The 19,755-nt window shown below is 57.1% G+C and overlaps 1 protein-coding gene across 7 annotated transcripts in view; it reads right to left on the reverse strand.

Moving 5' to 3' along the window:
• Positions 1-52: 52 nt before the first annotated feature.
• Positions 53-19,755, reverse strand: part of BMP1 (bone morphogenetic protein 1) — a 29,505-nt gene continuing 9,802 nt past the window's right edge. The window contains exons 5-20 of one of the 7 annotated variants that reach the window (XM_054650522.2): positions 19,173-19,351; positions 18,958-19,063; positions 18,502-18,626; positions 14,511-14,626; positions 14,217-14,319; positions 11,044-11,160; positions 10,824-10,969; positions 7,594-7,789; positions 7,391-7,516; positions 7,131-7,291; positions 6,036-6,216; positions 2,488-2,613; positions 2,284-2,411; positions 1,999-2,212; positions 1,668-1,918; positions 53-576 (exon numbers count right to left, since the gene is read on the reverse strand). In XM_054650522.2, the coding sequence (XP_054506497.2) occupies positions 442-576; positions 1,668-1,918; positions 1,999-2,212; positions 2,284-2,411; positions 2,488-2,613; positions 6,036-6,216; positions 7,131-7,291; positions 7,391-7,516; positions 7,594-7,789; positions 10,824-10,969; positions 11,044-11,160; positions 14,217-14,319; positions 14,511-14,626; positions 18,502-18,626; positions 18,958-19,063; positions 19,173-19,351 (2,410 nt within the window). In that variant the 3' untranslated portion in view covers positions 53-441. Of the gene's footprint in view, positions 577-1,667; positions 1,919-1,998; positions 2,213-2,283; positions 2,412-2,487; positions 3,307-4,217; positions 4,544-4,658; positions 6,217-7,130; positions 7,292-7,390; positions 7,517-7,593; positions 7,790-10,823; positions 10,970-11,043; positions 11,161-14,216; positions 14,320-14,510; positions 14,627-18,501; positions 18,627-18,957; positions 19,064-19,172; positions 19,352-19,755 lie in introns of those variants that run through there. The other 6 variants (XR_013185641.1, XM_077191814.1, XR_013185643.1 and 3 more) reach the window with 6 other exon arrangements.

Here is a 19,755-nt window from a genome sequence, read left to right on the forward strand (position 1 = left end):
TTTGGGTGCTGTTCTGCTGGGCTGGAAGCAAAGAGGCCGCGGCTGCCCCCGCTCCAAGTACAAGGGTATTTATTTCATGGGTACAAGAGAGAGACAGCACCTTGTGTGTGTTGGGCTCTTCCCGGTTACTGGTTTGTACATTCAGAGCTTTGGCCGGGGCAGGGGAGGGCAGCGGGTCCTGCTCGGCCCCCCCAGCACCGGGGTGGGCGGCTGCCAGCGGGGACCCCCCCTGTGCCCCCCGTGCCGTGGGCGCCCGAGCCCCGGGGCCCCGTGCGAGCGTGTCTTGAGTGCTGAGGTTGGCTGTGTGCTCCTCCTCCGTGCAGTCTGTGCGGGGCAGCGCTCCCCGCCGTCCTCCCTGCCCTCTTTCTCCTCCTCTTCCTCCTCCTCCTCCTCCTCCTCCTGCTCCTCCCCTGCCCGCGGCGGGGCCGGGACCCCCGGCCCTCATTTCCTCGTGTGCAGCGTGTCCTGGAACTTGGTGCTGGTGTAGCGAAGGTGGAAACCCTTCTTGTTGATGGTGTCGTCCGAGTGGAAGCGGATCATCACCGAGTCTCCGGCCGAGTAAACCTCCTCGGGGGGCTGCGGGGGTGAGGGAGGGGGTGCTCAGATCCACCAGCACCCCAGGGTGAGCACTCATGGCAGGCGGGAATATTTGCACTGGGGAATGTGGGAATCGTCACACCAGACCAAATTCCTGTGGGGATTTCTCCACGCTACTGATCCACGAGCACCCCGGGGTGAGCACTCATGGCAGGCGGGAATATTTGCACTGGGGAATGTGGGAATCGTCACACCAGACCAAATTCCCATGGAGATTTCTCCACACTGCTGATCCATGAGCACCCCGGGGTGAGCACCCATTGAGGCTGGGAATATTTGCACTGGGGAATGTGGGAATCATCACACCAGACCAAATTCCTGTGGGGATTTCTCCACACTGCTGATCCACGAGCACCTCTGAGGTGAGCACCCATGGCAGGTGGGAATATTTGCGCTGTGGATGGTGGGATTCACCACAGCACACCAAATTCCTGTGGGGATTTGCACTGTGCAGAGTGGGAATTTGCACTGTGGAGAGTGGGAATCATCACACAAATTCCCATGGAGATTTCTCCACACTGCTGGTCCACAAGCACCCCTGAGGTGAGCATCCATTGTGGCTGGGAATATTCACACTGGGGAGGGTGGGAATCCTCACACCAGACCAAATTCCCATAGGGATTTCTCCACACTGCTGATCCATGAGCAGCCCCAGGTTGAGCATCTCTTGTGGCTGGGAATATCTGCACTGGGGAGGGTGGGAATCATCACACCAGACCAAATTCCCGTGGGGATTTGCACTGTGCAGAGTGGGAATTTGCACTGTGGAGGGTGGGAATCATCACACCAGACCAAATTCCCATGGGTATTTCTCCACACTGCTGATCCACGGGTGGGAATATTTGCACTGTGGAGGGTGGGAATCATCAAACCAGACCAAATTCCCGTGGGGATTTCTCCACACTGCTGATCCACGGGTGGGAATATTTGCACTGTGGAGGGTGGGAATCATCAAACCAGACAAAATTCCCATGGGGATTTCTCCACACTGCTCTGGCTCTGCCTCATCCCTCACCTTGAACGCTCACTCCTTGCCCCCCACACCACCCCAGGCCACATCCCAGGCTCACCCCGGAGCCGCAGAAGCGGCCGAGGCGTGGGGCTGTCCCGTCGTAGCCATCGAAGAGCTCCATGTAGTCGTATCCACAGTCAGCCTCCTCCTCAATCTCAAAGGTCTGGAAGATGAGCTCCACGCCGAAGCCCTCCTCAGCCATGATCACCCACTCGCAGTCCGAGCCCCCCGGGTAGTTGTTGTCCCCAAATTGTGCGTGGGAATACAAATCCTTGGTCTTCACCTCGGCGCGCACCTGGCCCCCGCACACTGCGGGAGGAGCCGGGGTTTAGGGGCGCCCAGGCTGTGCCCCCACCCCATAACCCCATGTCCCAGCCCCAGCCAGGTACCTGTGCTGTGGGTGGCCTCGAATCCCTTCTTCTGGATGGAGTTATCAGACACAAACTTGAGGAACATCTTGTTGCCCGAGGAGACGATGGGCTCGGGCTCCTTGGCCCCGCAGAAGCGGCCGAGTGCCGGGGCCTTGGCGTCCTTCCCATCAAAGATCTCCAGGTGGTCGTAGGTACATTCCTGCTGTGCCTCCACATCCAGCTCTGAGAAGCTCTGTGGAGGCTCTGGGTGAGGTCAAGGCTCGGCAGAGGGGACCCCCGTGCCCCCCACCCCCCAACCCCTACCAGCTTGATGCGGTGCCCCGGCGTGGTGCTGATGGCCCAGGTGCACTCCTTCTTACTGGGGTATTTATCGGGCCAGTTGGGGCTGGTGATGGTCCCCGAGACAGATGTCACCTTGTGGTCACAGCCAGCTGTGGGGACAGCCAGGAGGGTCACAGAGGCGTGGATGGGGGGTTCCCAAGGGATTGGGGGGCGGGCTGGACCCACCTTCCTTGCAGTCGTGTTTGTTGTCGTGCAGCACGAAGCCGCTGCGGCACTGGCACTCGTAGCTGCCAAAGGAGTTGAGGCACTCGTGCTGGCAGCCCCCGTTGTTCTTGGAGCACTCATCCTTGTCTGGGAGAGAGCAGAGGGATCCCTGAGCGGGCTGGGAAAGGCTGGAATGGTGCAATTCCATCCCCCCAGGCCCCCCAGCCCCGCTGCCCTCCAGCCAAGCAAGCGCCCCCGGGCAGCAGCAAAGCAGCTCCAGCATCCCAGCCCCTGCAGGCACGGATGGCTTCTCCTCTCCCGTGGGCTCACCCATGGGTGCCACCATTACCTGCTGCCAGGACGGACGGGGGAGAGGCAGAAAAACACACAGTGACAACCAAAGATGCACAAGAAAGACCAGGACGCTGGAGTCCCTCTTTACTCATCGATAGGAAATGTCACAGACACGGTAAAAATTGGGGGAGGGTGGGGGGGGAAAAAAAAAATAAAACGAACAAGGTCAGCTGGTCAATGACAAAACCAAGGAGGTGGGGTGCTTAGAACCAAAAAAAAAAAAAAAAAAAAAAAAAAAGTTTAAAAAAAGTTAAAAAAAAAAATAAGGTCAACAACCAGTTCTGTCAAGCAAAAGGCTGCCGGGGCCGGCAGCACGGCTCGGCTCGGCTCGGTCCCACCGTGCTCCCGCACGGCTCCGGGGCCGCGGCGTTCCTGAGAAAGACGGAGAGGACGGAGCGGCTCAGGAGGGGCCCCGCGGCCGCTTCTGCATGCGGAACTTCAGGCCGGGCGGGCGAGATTTCGGGGGCTGCAGCTGCTGCTTCTTCTCTGCAAAGAGAGAGGGAGAGAAGGGGGGGAGCGATGGGGGGGCGGGGGGCGGCGGGGCGGGTCTGGGGGGGCCATGCGGAGCGGCAGCCGGGGGGAAGCAGCAGCGAGGGGACCCCCGGGAGCCCCTGTGCGGCCGGGGCGAGCGGCCCTGCGGGGAGGAAGAGGAGGAGGAGGAGGTTGGGCTTTGGGTGGGTTCCTGGGGCTGTTCGGTCTGGGAACGGCACTGGAGGGGTTTGGGATCACCCCGAGCTGGCCGGATCACCCCAGCTTTACCTCCCACCCCCGCCCGTAGGGAGCCCCTCCCCGACCCCCCCAAAGACCCCTCCAGGCGCCATCGCTCCCCTTCCAGCTCCCCCTGGCCTCCGGGCGGTGTTTTGGGGAGGGAAGGCAGCAGCAAGCGGGCACCAGAGCCCCCCGCGCCCCGCTCCGAGCTCACAGCGGGGCCGGAGAGGAGCCGGGGTCCCTCCTGGAGCCAGCGGCGAGGGGGGTCCTGCCCCGGCCCCCGGCCCCGCGGCCGCCTCTCAAGCGGAGGCTGTAACCTGGCGTCTCCTCGGTCTGAGGGAGGAGGAAGCGAGGCGGAAAGGCCCCTTTGGGGTTGGGAAGGGGCTCCTGGGCTCGGAGCAGCTCCAGCACCGCTGGAGGGGGAGCTGGCGGGACGGAGGGAGCCTGAGCGGGCGAGACAAGAGCAGGAGAGAGTTGGCAGCGGCAAGAAGCCCAGCGGCTCGGTGTCTTTAGCCATCCTTTATTCCAACCAGCTTGCTCGCCGCCACCCGGCATCGCTCACCGTTCTCCCCCGCGGGCATCCGACGGCTCCGGGCTGCTGAGCGCCCCGCAGCCCCCGGCAGCGCCTCTCCCCCCGCTGCGGACCCCCCAGCGCCGCCGGGGCTCGGCCGAGGGCCGGGGGGACGTACCTGGATGCCGACACCGTGGCGGATTCCCGGGAGGAACGCGCATCCTTACGCGCGGCCGCGAGGAGGAGGAGGAGGAGGAGAAGGAGGAAGAGGAGGAGGAGGAGGAAGGGGTCACGTCTTCAGCGGGGAAAAACGGGCGGCCGGACGGCCAGGCTGCCCGCGGCACCGAGGGACGGGGCTCGTCCGGAGCACGGGGACCCTCCGCGGCCAAAAAGGGGCCGCACGGGAGAGGTTTTGCCCAGGGAGCAACCCCGGAGGGACCAGAGGAGGGACCTCGCTGTGGCCGAGTCCTCCAGGGTGGTCCTGCTGCCGGGAAAGCCCGAGACCTGAGCGGGGGAAGGTGGAGGAGAGGGTTTGGTGCTCTATCGTCACCGCACGAGGGAGGAAAGAGGGGAAAAGGGGACGGCGAAGGAGCCCCAAGTGCTCCAGGGGGAGACTCACCCGGCTGCCCCGTGGTCCCGCTCGGCTTCCCCGAGGAATCCCCGAGGAATCGCTTTGTGGAGGGTGCCGGCTCCCGACGGCTGGGCCCCCTGGGCCGCCCTACTCGCCTTGGTTTTCATTGAACACACAAAGCAAAGACACGCCATGCCCGGCCCGCGGGGCTCTGCCGCTCCGGGAAACCCCCGGCGGCTCCGGGGACGCCGCTCCCGCAGCCGGGAGGCAGCGCTGCCCCCCAAAAACGGCCGGCGGGAGGCTCGCGGGTGTCTCACGGCTGGGAGGGTGCCCAGGGCACCGTGCCACACCCGGGGGACCGGCTGGCGCACGAGGGTCCCGTGGCACGGTCCAGCCCCGGCTGCGTCCAGCGTTTGGTGTCGCCATCCCTGCCCACAAAACCCGTCCGAAGGTGACACCGCCTCCTGGAGGGGTGGCCCGGGAGAGGAGAGCAGACAGGGAGAGGCAGGTGATGGTGTTTGGGAGGAGCCATCGCTCCGGGGATCTCGGATGCTGAGGCCGGGATGCGGAGCGCCCTGCCCGGGGAGCGGAGGGAGCCGGGGCCGTGCAGCAGAGCGGGGAGCAGCAGCAGCAGCAGCAGCAGCAGAGCGGGGTGTCACCGTCCCCCCACCCTGGGAATGCCACCCGAGGGGTGCAGCACCCGGGGCCCAGCACATCCCTGTCCCCAGCATCCCCATGCTGTTTGGGGAGCCCCTGAGAGCACCCCCAGCTCTGGAGTAGGAGCCAATTGTCCCCCAAAAGAGGAGAAAACCTCCCAAAATGTGCTGCCAGCAAGGCTGCCTGTGGCTGCAGGGTTTTGGGACTGGGGGCTCTGAGGTAGGAGCCAATTGTCCCCCAAAAGAGGAGAAAACCCCCAAAATGTGCTGCCAGCCAGGCTGCCCGTGGCTGCAGGGTTTTGGGGCTGCACCCCCAATTCTGAAGTAGGAGCCAATTGTCCCCCAAAAGAGGAGCAAATTGTCCCCAAAAAGAGGAGCCAATTATCCCCCAAAAGATGAAAAAAACCCAAAATGTGCTGCCAGCAAGGCTGCCCATGGCTGGAGGGTTTTGGGACTGGGGGCTCTGAAATAGGAGCCAATTATGCCCCAAAAGATGAAAAAAAACCCAAAATGTGCTGCCAGCCAGGCTGCCCATGGCTGGAGGGTTTTGAGACCGGGGGCTGCGCCCCCAGCTCTGAAATAGGAGCCAATTATGCCCCAAAAGAGGAGAAAACCCCCCAAAATGTGCTGCCAGCCAGGCTGCCCGTGGCTGGAGGGTTTTGGGGCTGCACCCCCGGCGTGGGCAAGGGAAGCGTTAGCGGCGGTTTGGGGGGGCCTGGCTGGGTGAGGGAGGGCAGGGGGTGCCCGTGCTGGGGCCAGGCAGCTCTACCTGAGAAGAAATGGGCTTTGAAGCCCTTTTTGGAGACGGTGTTGTCGGACTTGAACTCGATCCTCATGTTGTTGTACTGGGAGGTGATGACCTCGGGCTTCTCGGCCCCGCAGAACTTCCCGTGCAGCTTGGAGTCAGCTGTGAGCCCGCTGCGCACCTCCACAAAGTCATATTTACACACCTGGGGGGGGACACGGGGCTGGGGACACGGTGCTGCCACCCTAGGGGCCACCAGCAGCCCCTGAGAGCACCCCCAGGTCTAAAGAAGGAGCCAATTGTCCCTTAAAAGAGGAAAAAAGCTCCCAAAATGTGCAGCCAGCAAGGCCGCCTGTGGCTGGAGGGTTTTGGGGATGCACCCCCAGTTCTGAATTAGGAGCCAATTGTCCCCCAAAAGAGGAGCCAATTGTCCCCAAAAAGAGGAGAAAAGCTCCCAGAATGTGCTGCCAGCAAGGCTGCCTGTGGCTGGAGGGTTTTGGGACTGGGGGCTCTGAGGTAGGAGCCAATTTGTCCCTTAAAAGAGGAAAAAAGCTCCCAAAATGTGCTGCCAGCAAGGCTGCTTGTGGCTGAAGGGTTTTGGGACTGGGAGCTGCACCCCAGTTCTGAATTAGGAGCAAATTGTTCCCAATAAGAGAGAAAATCTCCCAAAATATGCAGCCAGCAAGGCCGCCTGTGGCTGCAGGGTTTTGGGGCTGCACCCCCAGTTCTGAATTAGGAGCCAATTGTCCCCCAAAAGAGGAGCCAATTGTCCCCAAAAAGAGGAGAAAATCTCCCAGAATGTGCTGGCAGCAAGGCTGCCCGTGGCTGGAGGGTTTTGGGACTGGGGGGTGCACCCCAGATCTGAATTAGGAGCAAATTGTCCCCAATAAGAGAGAAAACCTTCCAGAATGTGCTGCCAGCCAGGCTGCCCGTGGCTGCAGGGTTTTGGTGCTGCACCCCCAGTTCTGAAGTAGGAGCCAGTTGTTCCCCAAAAGAGGAGAAAACCTCCCAGAATGTGCAGCCAGCCAGGCTGCCCATGGCTGGAGGGTTTTGGGGCTGCACCCCTGGCATGGGTAAGGGGTGGCACGGGGCAGGCAGGGGCTGCTCCCCCCCACTCACATCGTTGCCCTCGGTCTCGAAGAAGTCGAACTGGAGGGAGATGCGGTACTGGGTGGGCGCCACCAGCTGCCAGATGCAGTTCTTGTTGGGGGGATACTCCTTGGGCCAGCCCGGGCTGGTGATGGAGCCGTTGAGCTTGGTCAGGAAACCTCCGCAGGCGGCTGCAGGGCGGCACCACCCAGCGCCCGTCACCTCCACGGGGCTGGGGGCGCGCCGAGGGGCACAGGGGGGGTTTGGGGGGGTCTCAGGGGGACACTCACCCTCGCAGCGGCGTTTGTCAGACGCCAGCTCGTAGCCAGGGTCGCAGGCGCACTTGTAGCTGCCCAGGGTGTTAACGCAGCGCTGCTCGCAGCCGCCGTTGTTGGGCCGGGAGCACTCGTCCATCTCTGGGCAGGGCACGGGTGGGGGGTGAGCGGCCGGGGGGGCTGCAGCACCCCCAGCACCCCCAGAGCTCCCCCCAGACCTTTGAAGAAGTTGACAGCGAAGCCGGCCTTGTTGATGGAGCCGTCGGACACGAATTTCATCCAGAGCTTGTTGGAGGTGCTCTTGATGTCGTCGGGTTTGTCGTAGCCGCAGTAACGGCCGATGAGGCTGCTGGAGTCGCTGCTCCCGTCGCGGATCTCCAGGTAATCGTAGGCACAGCTGTCGTGGCGCTCGATCTGGGGGGGGACAGTGCCACAGTCAGAGGGCACAGGAAGTGTCACAGGAAGGTGTCACAGTGAGAAATGTGTCAGTGAGAAATGTGTCACAGTAAGGTGGCGCAGTAAGATGGCCAGTAAGATGTCATAGTAAGATGTCACAGGAAGGTGTCACAGTAAAAAAGATATCACAGTAAGATGGCCACAGTATGATGTCACAGTAAGACATCGCAGTAAGATGTCACAGTAAGGTGGCCAGTAAGATGTCACAGTAGAAAGATGGCACAGTAAGGTGTCACAGTAAGATGGCCAGTAAGGTGTCACAGTAAGATGGCACAGTAAGGTGTCACAGTAAGACAGATGTCACAGTAAGGTGTCACAGTAAGATGGCCAGTAAGGTGTCACAGTAAGGTGTCACAGTTAGATGTCACAGTAAGGTGTAACAGTAAGAAAGATGTCACAGGAAGTTGTCACAGTAAGATGCCATAGTAAAAAAGATATCACAGTAAGATGGCCAGTAAGGTGTCACAGTAAGACATCACAGTAAGAAAGATGTCACAGTAAGATGGCACAGTATGTCACAGTAAGATGGCCAATAAGGTGTCACAGTATGGTGTCACAGTATGATATCACAGTAAGAAAGATGTCACAGTAAGAAGTCACAGTAAGAAGTCACAGTAAGACAGATGTCACAGTAAGGTGGCCAGTTAGATGTCACAGTAAGACAGATGTCATAGTAAGACAGATGTCACAGTAAGAAGTCACAGTATGATGTCACAGTAAGGTGTCACAGTAAGATGTCACAGTAAGACAGATGTCACAGTAAGACAGATGTCACAGTAAGATGTCACAGTAAGGTGTCACAGTAAGACAGATGTCACAGTAAGGTGTCACAGTAAGATGTCACAGTAAGAAGTCACAGTATGATGTCACAGTAAGGTGTCACAGTAAGACAGATGTCACAGTAAGACAGATGTCACAGTAAGACAGATGTCACAGTAAGGTGTCACAGTAAGATGTCACAGTAAGGTGTCACAGTAAGACAGATGTCACAGTAAGAAGTCACAGTAAGAAGTCACAGTAAGGTGTCACAGTAAGAAGTCACAGTAAGGTGTCACAGTAAGAAGTCACAGTAAGGTGTCACAGTAAGGTGTCACAGTAAGACAGATGTCACAGTAAGGTGTCACAGTAAGGTGTCACAGTAAGACAGATGTCACAGTAAGACAGATGTCACAGTAAGATGTCACAGTAAGGTGTCACAGTAAGAGATGTCACAGTAAGAGATGTCACAGTAAGACAGCCCCCAGCAGGGTAATAATTGATACAGACTCCATGCATTCACAGAGGGCTGATCAATCATCTTTATTAAGAAACCCACTGTTCTTTTCTATCTTAGCTCGCTACAGGTTGACCTGATTGGTTCTTTAATTAAAACACCATCACCATTGATTAATGAAGAAACCCCCTTTGGTCAACAAATCTCCACAGCACATTCCACATGCTCACAATGGCAGGTGCAGCGAGTTAAGATCAGAATTGTTCCTCATTCTTTTCTCTGCTCCCCTAAGAGCCTTTTCCCAGAATGATGCCTGGGAAAGTTGTGTTTCTGTGGTCAGAGCTGCTGCCACAGAACAGGGCTGGTTTTGTCCCAGCACCCCCAAACCCTTCCCACCCCTGTCCTGAGGGGAAACTGAGGCACGGAGGTGTTGCTGATGGACCCAGCAGCCCTAAGCCCATGCTGAGGGAGCACGGGGATGAGGAGATGACCCCTCCCCAGCCTCGGGGATATAGGAATGTGCTCCCTGTTGATGGAGTGACCAAACTATCCTTTGTCTCCTCTAAAAGGAAAAGGGCCCAGAAGTTCCTCTCCTCAATTAGCAAACAAAGACACCTCACAGGACCTGGGGGACTTCACCTCAAAATTAAGGATGGCCAATTGCACAGGAGCCAAAATTCCCACCTGAGCAATTCAGTAGAAAAAGAAGAAAACAAAGAAATGAATTGCTTTTGTGAGATGTTTTATCAGGAGCAATAACCTCTTGCACCTGGCTCAGTTTTTCTCTGTAAAGAGTTTTGTTATTTTGCTTTTTATTAAAACTTCTTTATTTCCAACACTACCACAGAAGCCATGCTGCTGATTTTATGCCTTCTGAGGCAGATGACCTATCCTGGGTGTGGAATAGATCTCCAAGAGCTTATGAGGCCTGGAGAGGAGACCCATTGTCCTAGGTTGACTAGATGATGCTTTTATCCCCCATAGTCTGTTCTGTTTATGCTGAATAATGAGTTTTGCACCTTTAAGACTTGTTACAGAGAGTGAAAGGGGGAGAGAAGAAGCTCAGTTTGTTTTCAGACACTGCACTCACTCCTCCACATTCCTGCTCCTGGACTGTGCTGTCTGTGGAAGGACAGACAGCAGGACAGAGCTCTCCTTTGCTTTTAGTTAGTTTGAGCTTGCTGAGGTACAGAAGTTCCCTGGACTGTGGGTTTTTTCCTTTTTTCCCTTTTCTTTGGAGCTCTTTAAACCTGCTCTGGGCTGAACACCCAGGCCTGGCCTGTGACATTTCCAGCACTGGAGGGACTGATCAGAGCCTGAGTGAACTGAGCTGCAACCCGGGAGGGACTTTCTCAGTTTGTCACCTCTTTTGGAGCAGCAAGGGGTTTTATTGGTTAATATTGTTTAGGTTTTATTGTTCAATATTGTTTAGGTTTTATTGTTCAATAATCAGGTTTTTTCCCACTTTTTTCCAAGGAGATATTTTCTCCTGGATCAGTTGCAGGGAGGGACCAATTGAATCTGCTTTCCTAGAGGAGGGGTTTTATTGGTTAATATTGTTTAGGTTTTATTGTTTAATAAGCAGGTTTTTTACACTTTTTTCCAAGGAGCTATTTTCTCCCATACTTGGCTGGGGAGAACTGGTCCAGGAGAAAATACCTCCTTGGACAAAAGCAAATTCATTTGAATCTGCTTTCCTAGAAGAGCCCCTTTGGGGGCTCTCTCCAAAATTTGCCCTGACCCAGGACACCCCTGTTTCACAGGAGGATGCTGACCCACCTCGAAGGACTGGAAGGTCAATCCCACGTGGTAGCCCTCGGACACGGTGATTTTCCAGACGCACACCTTGCTGGGCCGGTAGTCATCGGGGTAGTTGGGGGACTGGATGTGGCCGTTGTCCTTCTTGACGTCCCCCCCGCAGATGGCTGGAAGGGAGGAGCAGCAGCCTGAGCCCCCCCGGGCCCCGTGCCGCCCCCTGGGCCCCGCTGCTCCCCCCTACCTTCGTAGACGGCGAAGAAACCTTTGCCCACCCAGTTGCTGCTGCTGCGGAACTCCACCCAGAGGCGGCTGTCGGTGGAGATGATGGGCTCGGGCAGCTTGTTCCCGCAGAACCTGCCTGGGGAGGAAGGCGTGCTGGGCTGCCGTGCTGGAGCCCTCCTCTTCCTCACTGCCACCTGCTCTTCCTCGCTGCCATCTCCTCTTCCTCACTGCCACCTGCTCTTCCTCACTGCCATCTCCTCTTCCTCACCGCCACCTGCTCTTCCTCACTGCCATCTCCTCTTCCTCAGTGCCACCTGCTCTTCCTCACTGTCATCTCCTCTTCCTCACCGCCACCTGCTCTTCCTCACTGCCATCTCCTCTTCCTCACTGCCACCTGCTCTTCCTCAGTGCCATCTCCTCTTCCTCCTCATCACCTCCCCTTCCTCACCGCCACCTCCTCTTCCTCACCGCCTCCTGCTCTTCTTCACTGCTATCACCTCTTCCTCACCGCCAGCTCCTCTTCCTCACTGCCACCTGCTCTTCCTCACTGCCACCTGCTCTTCCTCCTCATCACCTCCCCTTCCTCACTGCCATCTCCTCTTCCTCACCTCCACCTGCTCTTCCTCACTGCCTCCTGCTCTTCCTCCTCACCACCTCCTCTTCTTCACTGCCATCTCCTCTTCCTCTCCGCCACCTGCTCTTCCTCACTGCCACCTCCTCTTCCTCACTGCTATCACCTCTTCCTCACCGCCACCTGCTCTTCCTCACTGCCACCTCCTCTTCCTCACTGCTACCTCCTCTTCCTCACCGCCTCCTGCTCTTCCTCACCGCCTCCTGCTCTTCCTCACCGCCACCTGCTCTTCCTCACTGCCATCTCCTCTTCCTCACCGCCATCTCCTCTTCCTCACTGCCACCTGCTCTTCCTCCTCACCACCTCCTCTTCTTCACTGCTACCACCTCTTCCTCACCGCCATCTCCCCTTCCTCACTGCTACCACCTCTTCCTCACTACCACCTCCTCTTCCTTGTCCTCTCCTCTTTCTCATCATCACCTCTTCCTTTCTGCAACCTTGTCTGACTCACCATGACTTCCTCTTTCTCCTCATGACCTCCTCTTCCTCACCACCACCTCTTCTTCCTCACTGCTACCACCTCTTCTTCCTCACTGCTACCACCTCTTCCTCACTACCACCTCTTCTTCCTTGCCCTCTCCTTCTCTTTCTCATCATCACCTCTTCTTCCTCGCTGCCACCTTGTCCACCTCACCATGACTTCCTCTTCCTCATGACCTTCACTTCATCACCGCCACCTCCTCTTCTTCCTCACCACCTCCTCTTCCTCACCTCCACCTCCTCCTGGTCCCCCCACTGCCCCTTTCCAGCCCAAAGGCAAAGGCTGCTTCTCCCTTCACTCCTCCCCAGTCCCCTCCAGCTTTTCTGGCTGTTTCACTTCAGCTGCTGATTCCAGGGGATTTGGGAATCCTGAGATTGGGGGAACATCCAGTTCATGGGGTGGGGCTGGGATCCTGGAATCTCCCTGGGAAGCATCCCAAGCATGGGACAAGGACAGTGGCATCTCTTGGGAACATCACAGGGATAGGACCAGGATGCTGGAATCTCCCTAAGGAACATCACAGGGATGGGGATGGGGATCCTGGAATTTCCCTGGGGAGCATCACAGGGACTGGAACTTCCCTGGGGAACATCACAAGGATGGGACCAGGGTGCTGGAATCTCTTGGAAAACATCACAGGGATGGGACCAGGATGCCGGAATCTCCCTGGGCAACATCACAGGCACTGGAATCTCCATGGGGAACATCCCAGGGATGGGACCAGAATGATGGAATCCCCTGGGGGACATCCAGCTCTTTGGGGTGGGACCGGGACAGTGGCATCTCTTGGGGAACACCACAGGGATGGGACCAGGACCCTGGAATCTCATTAGAACCTCCCTGGGGAACACCCAGCTCTTTGGGGTGGAACTGGGACCCTGGAATCTCTTGGGGAACATCATAGGGATGGGACTGGCACGCTTGAATCTCCCTGGGGAACATCACAGGGATGGGACTGGGACCCTGGAATCTCCCTGGGGAACATCCCAGGGATGGAATGAGGACACAGGCATCTCTTGGGAACATCCCAGGGATGGGACCAGGGTGCTGGAATCTCCCTGGTGAACATCCAGCTCTTTGCGGTGGGACAGGGGCACCGGCATTTCTTGGGGAACACCACAGGGATGGGACCAGGATCCTGGAATCTCACTAGAACCTCCCTGGGGAACACCCAGCTCTTTGGGGTGGAACTGGGACCTTGGAATCTCCCTGGGGAACATCACAGGACTGGAATCTTGCTGGGGAACACCCCTGGGATGGCACCAGGGTGCTGGAATCTCCCTGGGAAACATCACAGGGATGGGAACACTGGAATCTCCCTGGGGAACATCCAGCTCTTTGGGGTGGGACTGGGACACCGGCATTTCTTGGGGAACACCACAGGGATGGGACCAGGACCCTGGAATCTCCCCGGGGAGCATCACAGGACCGGAATCTCCCTGGGGAACATCACAGGGATAGGGCCAGGACCCTGGAATCTCCCCGGGGAACATCACAGGACCGGAACATCCCCGGGGAACATCACAGGGATATGACCAGGACCCTGGAGTCTCCCTGGGGAACATCCCAGGGATGGCACCAGGATGCTGGAATCCCCCCTGGAATCTCCCTGGGGAACATCACAGGGATGGCACCAGGGTGCTGGAATCCCCCTGGAATCTCCCTGGGGAACACCCAGCTCCTCGGGGTGGGACTGGGACACCAGCATTTCTTGGGGAACACCACAGGGATGGGACCAGGACCCTGGAATCTCCCCGGGGAACATTACAGGGATGGCACCAGGATGCTGGAATCCCCCTGGAATCTCCCTGGGGAACACCCAGCTCCTCGGGGTGGGATGGGACATGGCCGCTCCCAGGGGAGACGCGCCAGCCAGCTGGATCACCCAGGCTGCTCTCACTGGCGCGGGCTAAACCGGGAGCCCCGCTGCCCTCAGGAACCCCTCTGGGGGGTAATTCCCCCCTCCCCAGGAGTCTGGAATAGCAGGCAGGGACAGGGGTGAGGGAATCCCCTGGCCCCCTGCCGGCCCCGGGTGGCGCCGGCGGGCAGGAGGGGCGGGCGGGAGGCCCCGGGTTGTTACCTCGCAGCGTGGCCTTTCTCCAGAACCCGTCTCTCACCTCCACGTAGTCGTACCAGCACAGCCGGCTTCGGTACAGGTCCAGGGTGGTGAAATTCAGGATGATCTAAGGGTGGGAAGGAGCAGGAGGAGCCTGGGGTGAGCTCCCCCCACAACCCATCTGCCGGGAGCCAGGGGAACCTGGTGGAACCCAGACCCCTCAAGGGGATGTTGGGGCTCGGGACACCCCAAAACAGGGCTGGGAGGAGGGAGAGGAGGCTGGGAGAGGGTGGGAGCCGTGACCCCAACAGTCAGTACCTTCTCTCCAGGGGTGACCGAGATCCTCCAGACGCAGTGCATGTGGGCAGAGTATCCATTGGGGAATTCCGGGGAGGAGAAGTTGCCCTGGCTGTCCTGGAGTGTCTCCCCACAGGCTGCAGAGGGAGAAAAGCGGGGTTCAGACCCCTCAGAAAGGCGGGGTTCAGACCCCTCAGAAAAGCGGGGCTCAGACCCCTCAGAAAGGCAGGGTTCAGACCCCTCAGAAAAGTGGGGTTCAGACCCCTCAGAAAGGCGGGGTTCAGACCCTCAGAAAAGCGGGGTTCAGACCCCTCAGAAAGGCGGGGTTCAGACCCTCAGAAAAGCGGGGTTCAGACCCCTCAGAAAAGTGGGGTTCAGACCCCTCAGAAAAGTGGGGCTCAGACCCCTCAGAAAAACGGGGTTCAGACCCCCACTATTCACCGTCCCCTCATCCCTTAATAACCCCAACACAGCCCCTTTATCAAGCCCCACCACCACAACCAACCCCATCCCAAGGCCATAACCAACAAAGCCCCAACTACCCCGAGCCTCTGGATAAGGATCCACCGCCAGTGATGCTGAATAAACAAACACAGCCAGCATCCCCCCTAAATGAACCATAACAAGCACCAAAGAGACAAAAGAGACCCCAAACTTACTCATCAACCACACCCTGCAACCGCTGCTACAACCAGCCCCTGCACCCCGTAGTAAGGGAAGGGGTTAAATGCATCCCCCAGCAGCAGGGAGGGCATCACTGCTGTGGTATATGGTAGAGGCAATTCATGCTATTAATGTATAAAATATTGTAAAATCCTAACTATGTCTTGGATATTGTAAAACTATTGTAAAATCCAAGCTAAGCCGGGGGCAGAGTCTTATGTTAAGATAATATCGAGTCTGTTAATAAGAATGGAACCTTCCTGGGCCATGATCACTGATTTCCCTGGAATGTCCAGGCCACTCCAGAGTGATCTGCACCTCGAAGATTGCATCTACTACATTGATTACCGGTGCCTCCCTGTTACATGAATGCCGACTTCTCCGACTTCTCCGGAGTGCTCTGACAACATCCAGACACCTGGACTGGACTTTTGTCTAACCCTGCCCATGCATGGCCCCGGTTCTGCATGTGAAGGGGCACAAAGGAGCATTCGGCCATCCCTGCCTCAGGCAGAATGAACTGTTCAAGAGCTCGCAGCAGCCGGGGTGAACAGGGGAGACTCTGACAGCCGCAGGTCAGATCTGCGCTCACCCAGCGCCCAACCCGGGCTCGACGCTGCCCTTGGCTGTGATGATGTTTTTTTTCTGATCGAAATTCTGTTTCGCTGACAATTTAATAAATTATTGCTAAATTTTCTTATAAATTTGGCTCTCGATTTAATCATTTACAGCACTGCCTTCACCCCCTCACCCCAGCGCCCTTTTCCCACCCAAACTCCCAGCCCTGAGGACCCAAATAAACCGCATCACCGCCATCCCTATCCCTCCCTGGAGCGGCTCCCGGCTCCGTGGCTCGGCTCCAAGGCTCCTCCCGGGGCCAGGAGCGCTGCCGGCCCCCCCGGGCCGTGCCACGCCGCGGGGCCGGGCTCGCCGCCCGCGCTCCGGGCCGGTCCCGCGGCTGGAGCCGGCCCAGCGCTGCCATCTGGAAGCCACATGAGGCTGCACACCGAGCTCTGCCGCCCCCCTCCCCACCCTCCCGGCTCGGATGAAAGGTGAAACGCTGCAAAAAAAGCCGCTTGAAACCTGGGCTCGCTGCCTTTTTTCCCCTTTACGCTGGAAACAAAAGAAGGGGACGCTTGTGATCCACAGAGGCTTTTTCGGGAGGGCTCCTCCATTCTTTTTTTTTTTTTTTTGCTTTTCCTCGCTCCAAACTAATCACTTTTCCTGCTCCCCTGAAGGCGGCACGGCCGTGGGGCCCCTCACAAAAGGCTTCCCTCTTCCAGGCTGCTAATTAGTCGCTGGAATTAAGCGGGAGCGTGCGGGAGCCAAACTCCTTGCAGATGTTGCCAGCCCAGCCCCGGAGCACGCGCCTGCTGCCGGGGGCACTCGTGCCAGCCGCCCCCTCCCCGCTCCTGGGACAATGGCACCGCCCCAGAGCCCTCCGAGGTGACAGCAGAGCCCGGCTGATGATCTGCCCCAGCCCCCGGGGGGATCTGTGGGCTCTGAGGGGGTCAGGATGTCCCCAAACCCCTCCGGGGGCAGGGGTGGCATGGAGGAGGCTCTTGGAGGAGGCTCTGAGGAGGTTTCGCTCCCCAAGGGTGCGTGTGGGGTCAGAGGATGCTCTCAGGGGATGTTCTGCTCTTGGGGGAATGGTCTTTGGAGGAATTTTCAGGGGGATGCTCTTGGAAGATGCTCTTCCCTTGAAGGATTCTTTTGTAGGGATTCTCTGGGGAGATGCTCTTTGAAGGATTTTGTGGGAGATTTTTTGGGAGATTTTTTTGGGAGATGCTCTTTAGAGGACTCTCTTTGCAGGATGCTCTTTAGGGGGTTTCTTTGGGGGATGCTCTTGCAGGAGGGTCTGGGGGGAGATGCTGTTTGAAGGATTTTTTGTGAGATTTTTTTGGGAGATGTTCTTTGGGGGATTTCTTTGTTGGATGCCTTTTGGGAGATGCTCTTGGAGGAGGGTTGCTCTTCCATTTAAGGATTCTTTTGGGGGGGATACTCTTCCCTTGAAGAATTCTTTTGTAGGAATTCTCTGGGGAGATGCTCTTTGAAGGATTTTGTGGGAGATTTTTTTGGGAGATGCTCTTTAGAGGACTCTCTTTGGGGGATGCTCCTTAGGGGATTTCTTTGGGGGATGTTTTTTGGGGGATGCTCTTGCAGGATGCTCTTTGGAGGATGCTCTTTAGGGGATTTCTTTGGGGGATGCTTTTTGGGAGATGCTCTTGGAGGAGGGTTGCTCTTCCATTTAAGGATTCTTTTGGGGGGGATACTCTTCCCTTGAAGGATTCTTTTGTAGGAATTCTCCAGGGAGATGCCCTTTGAAGGATTTTTCATGAGATTTTTTTTGGGAGATGCTCTTTGGGGGATGCTCTTTGTGGGATTTCTTTGGGGGATGCTTTGTGGGAGATGCTCTTGGAGGAGGGTTGCTCTTCCCTTGAAGGATTCTTTAGTAGGAATTCTCCAGGGAGATGCTCTTTGTAGGATTTTTTGGGGATGTTCTTGCAGGAGGCTCTGGGGGGAGATGCCCTTTGAAGGATTTTTTGGGGGATGCATTTTGGGAGATGCTCTTTGGGGGATGCTCTTTGGGAGATGCTCTTTGGGAGATTTCTTTGGGAGATTATTTTTGAGGATGCTTTTGGAGGATGCTCTTTGGGGGATGCTCTTCAGGGGATTTCTTTGGGGGATTTCTTTGGGGGATTATTTTTGGGGATGCTCTTTGGAGGGTGCTCTTCGGGGGATTTCTTTAGGGGATTTCTTTGGGGGATTATTTTTGAGGATGCTTTTGGAGGATGTTTTTTGGAAGGCTGCTCCAAGAAGATGCTCTGGAGAGAATTTTTTGGGACAACGCTCTGGGGGGGGGGAGTGTTGTGATTAAAAGGAATTAAAAGGGACAGTGGCTTGTCCCAAATGGGAGCAATACTGAAGTCAGGATGAGCATCCACATTTCAAGGCTTTCACATCCCTTCCTCACTGCCTGAATCACGTCACCTTTCTCCACTCATGGCTGTGTAATTTCCGTATCTCCTGGAGTCCCCATTTGGCATCAGTGAAGACCCACAAATTGTCTGTGCACACCCAAGGCTCTTTTCTTGTAAGAGTGGGAAGAGAGAGAGCTGAGGACACCCTCATCCAGGCAGATTCTCCTCATAGCCCCCCAAAGTGGATGGAAGAGGCACCTTGAGTGCTCTTTAGGGAATCCCACAGCAGTGAGGACCCCAAAACCCCTGGAAACAGGGAATCCACCCAGCACGACGCCGCTTTGGCCAAGATTTGGGGGTGAAGCCAGGAAATCCAACCTGGGGGTGCTCCCCTGGGTTGTCCATGCCCTCGGGGGGATGGCACTCACCTGGGCAGCGGTAGAGCTTGCGGGCCTGGGCAATGTCCCCTTTGCTGAGCCGTGTCCTCTGGCCGATGGCGGGCCGGACGCCGTTCACGTCGTATTTGGGCAGGATGGTGTCCAGGAAGATGCCCCTGGGGCAGGAAAGGGATGAGCTGGGTGGGAATCGCCGGCCCTGTGGCCTCACCACCGGGGAAGGATGCTAAAAACAGCCTGGCTGATTAAAGCAGCCTGGCTAATTAAAGCCTGCGGGCCGGTGAGTCAGCGGGGACGTGTCCGTGGGGACAGCAATTCCCTGCTCTGAGAAGGGACATGAGGGCTTTCATCCCACCCAGAACGCCAATGGGAACCTTTCTTGGAGGGAATGAACTCTGTCCACAGCTGCTAACCACCCTCAGGGGTTGGGGACACCGTGCCACTGTCCCCAGGATCTGAGGTGACAGCAGGGGACAGCCCAGGCTGTACCTGGAGAAGGTGTTCCTGGCGTAGTGCATGATGCTGTCAAAGTCATAGGTCTCCCCCAGCGACTCCACCTCCTCAGGCTCCATCTTGAGGAAGTTGTATTCCTGCCCTGAGGAGCACAGCACGGGGGCACTGCCAGGGGAACCCCAACTTCGGCAGCGGGGATGAAGAAGAGGAGGAAGAGGAGGAGGAGGAGGGGGAGGAAAGCTCATCCCCACCTGGCTGGATGTTCTCCCTGATGATGGAGACGTGGTCATCCCTGTCAGGGCGCGTGTGCTCGTGCCAGAAGCCGATGACGTGGCCCAGCTCGTGCACCACGATGCCGAACTTGTCGCAGTTTTTGCCGATGGAGATGGCCTGGGGTCCCCCTCCCCGGCGGCCCACGTAGGAGCAGCACCTGCAGGGGAGCAACCAGCTGGGTCCTGGCTCTCTGCTGTGGACATCTGTCACAGACATCTTTTATGGAAAATCCTTTCCTTAGGATTTTCCCTCCTGAGAAGCTGAGAGGCCTCAGGAACAAAATGTAACCAATGGTTATCTGCTGCTGTGGAATGCAACAGGTGCATCTGGGATTGGTCTCATGTGGTTGTTTCTAATTAATGGCCAATCACAGCCCAGCTTGCTCAGACTCTCTGTCCGAGCCACAAGCCTTTGTGATCGTTCCTTCTTTTCTATTCTTAGCCAGCCTTCTGATGAAATCCTTTCTTCTATTCTTTTAGTACAGTTTTAATGTAATATATGTCATAAAATAATAAATCAGCCTTGTGAAACATGGAGTCAGATCCTCATCTCTTCCCTCAT

The sequence above is a fragment of the Agelaius phoeniceus genome, chromosome 30, assembly GCF_051311805.1.
Source record: "Agelaius phoeniceus isolate bAgePho1 chromosome 30, bAgePho1.hap1, whole genome shotgun sequence".
Taxonomy (NCBI): Eukaryota; Metazoa; Chordata; class Aves; order Passeriformes; family Icteridae; genus Agelaius; species Agelaius phoeniceus.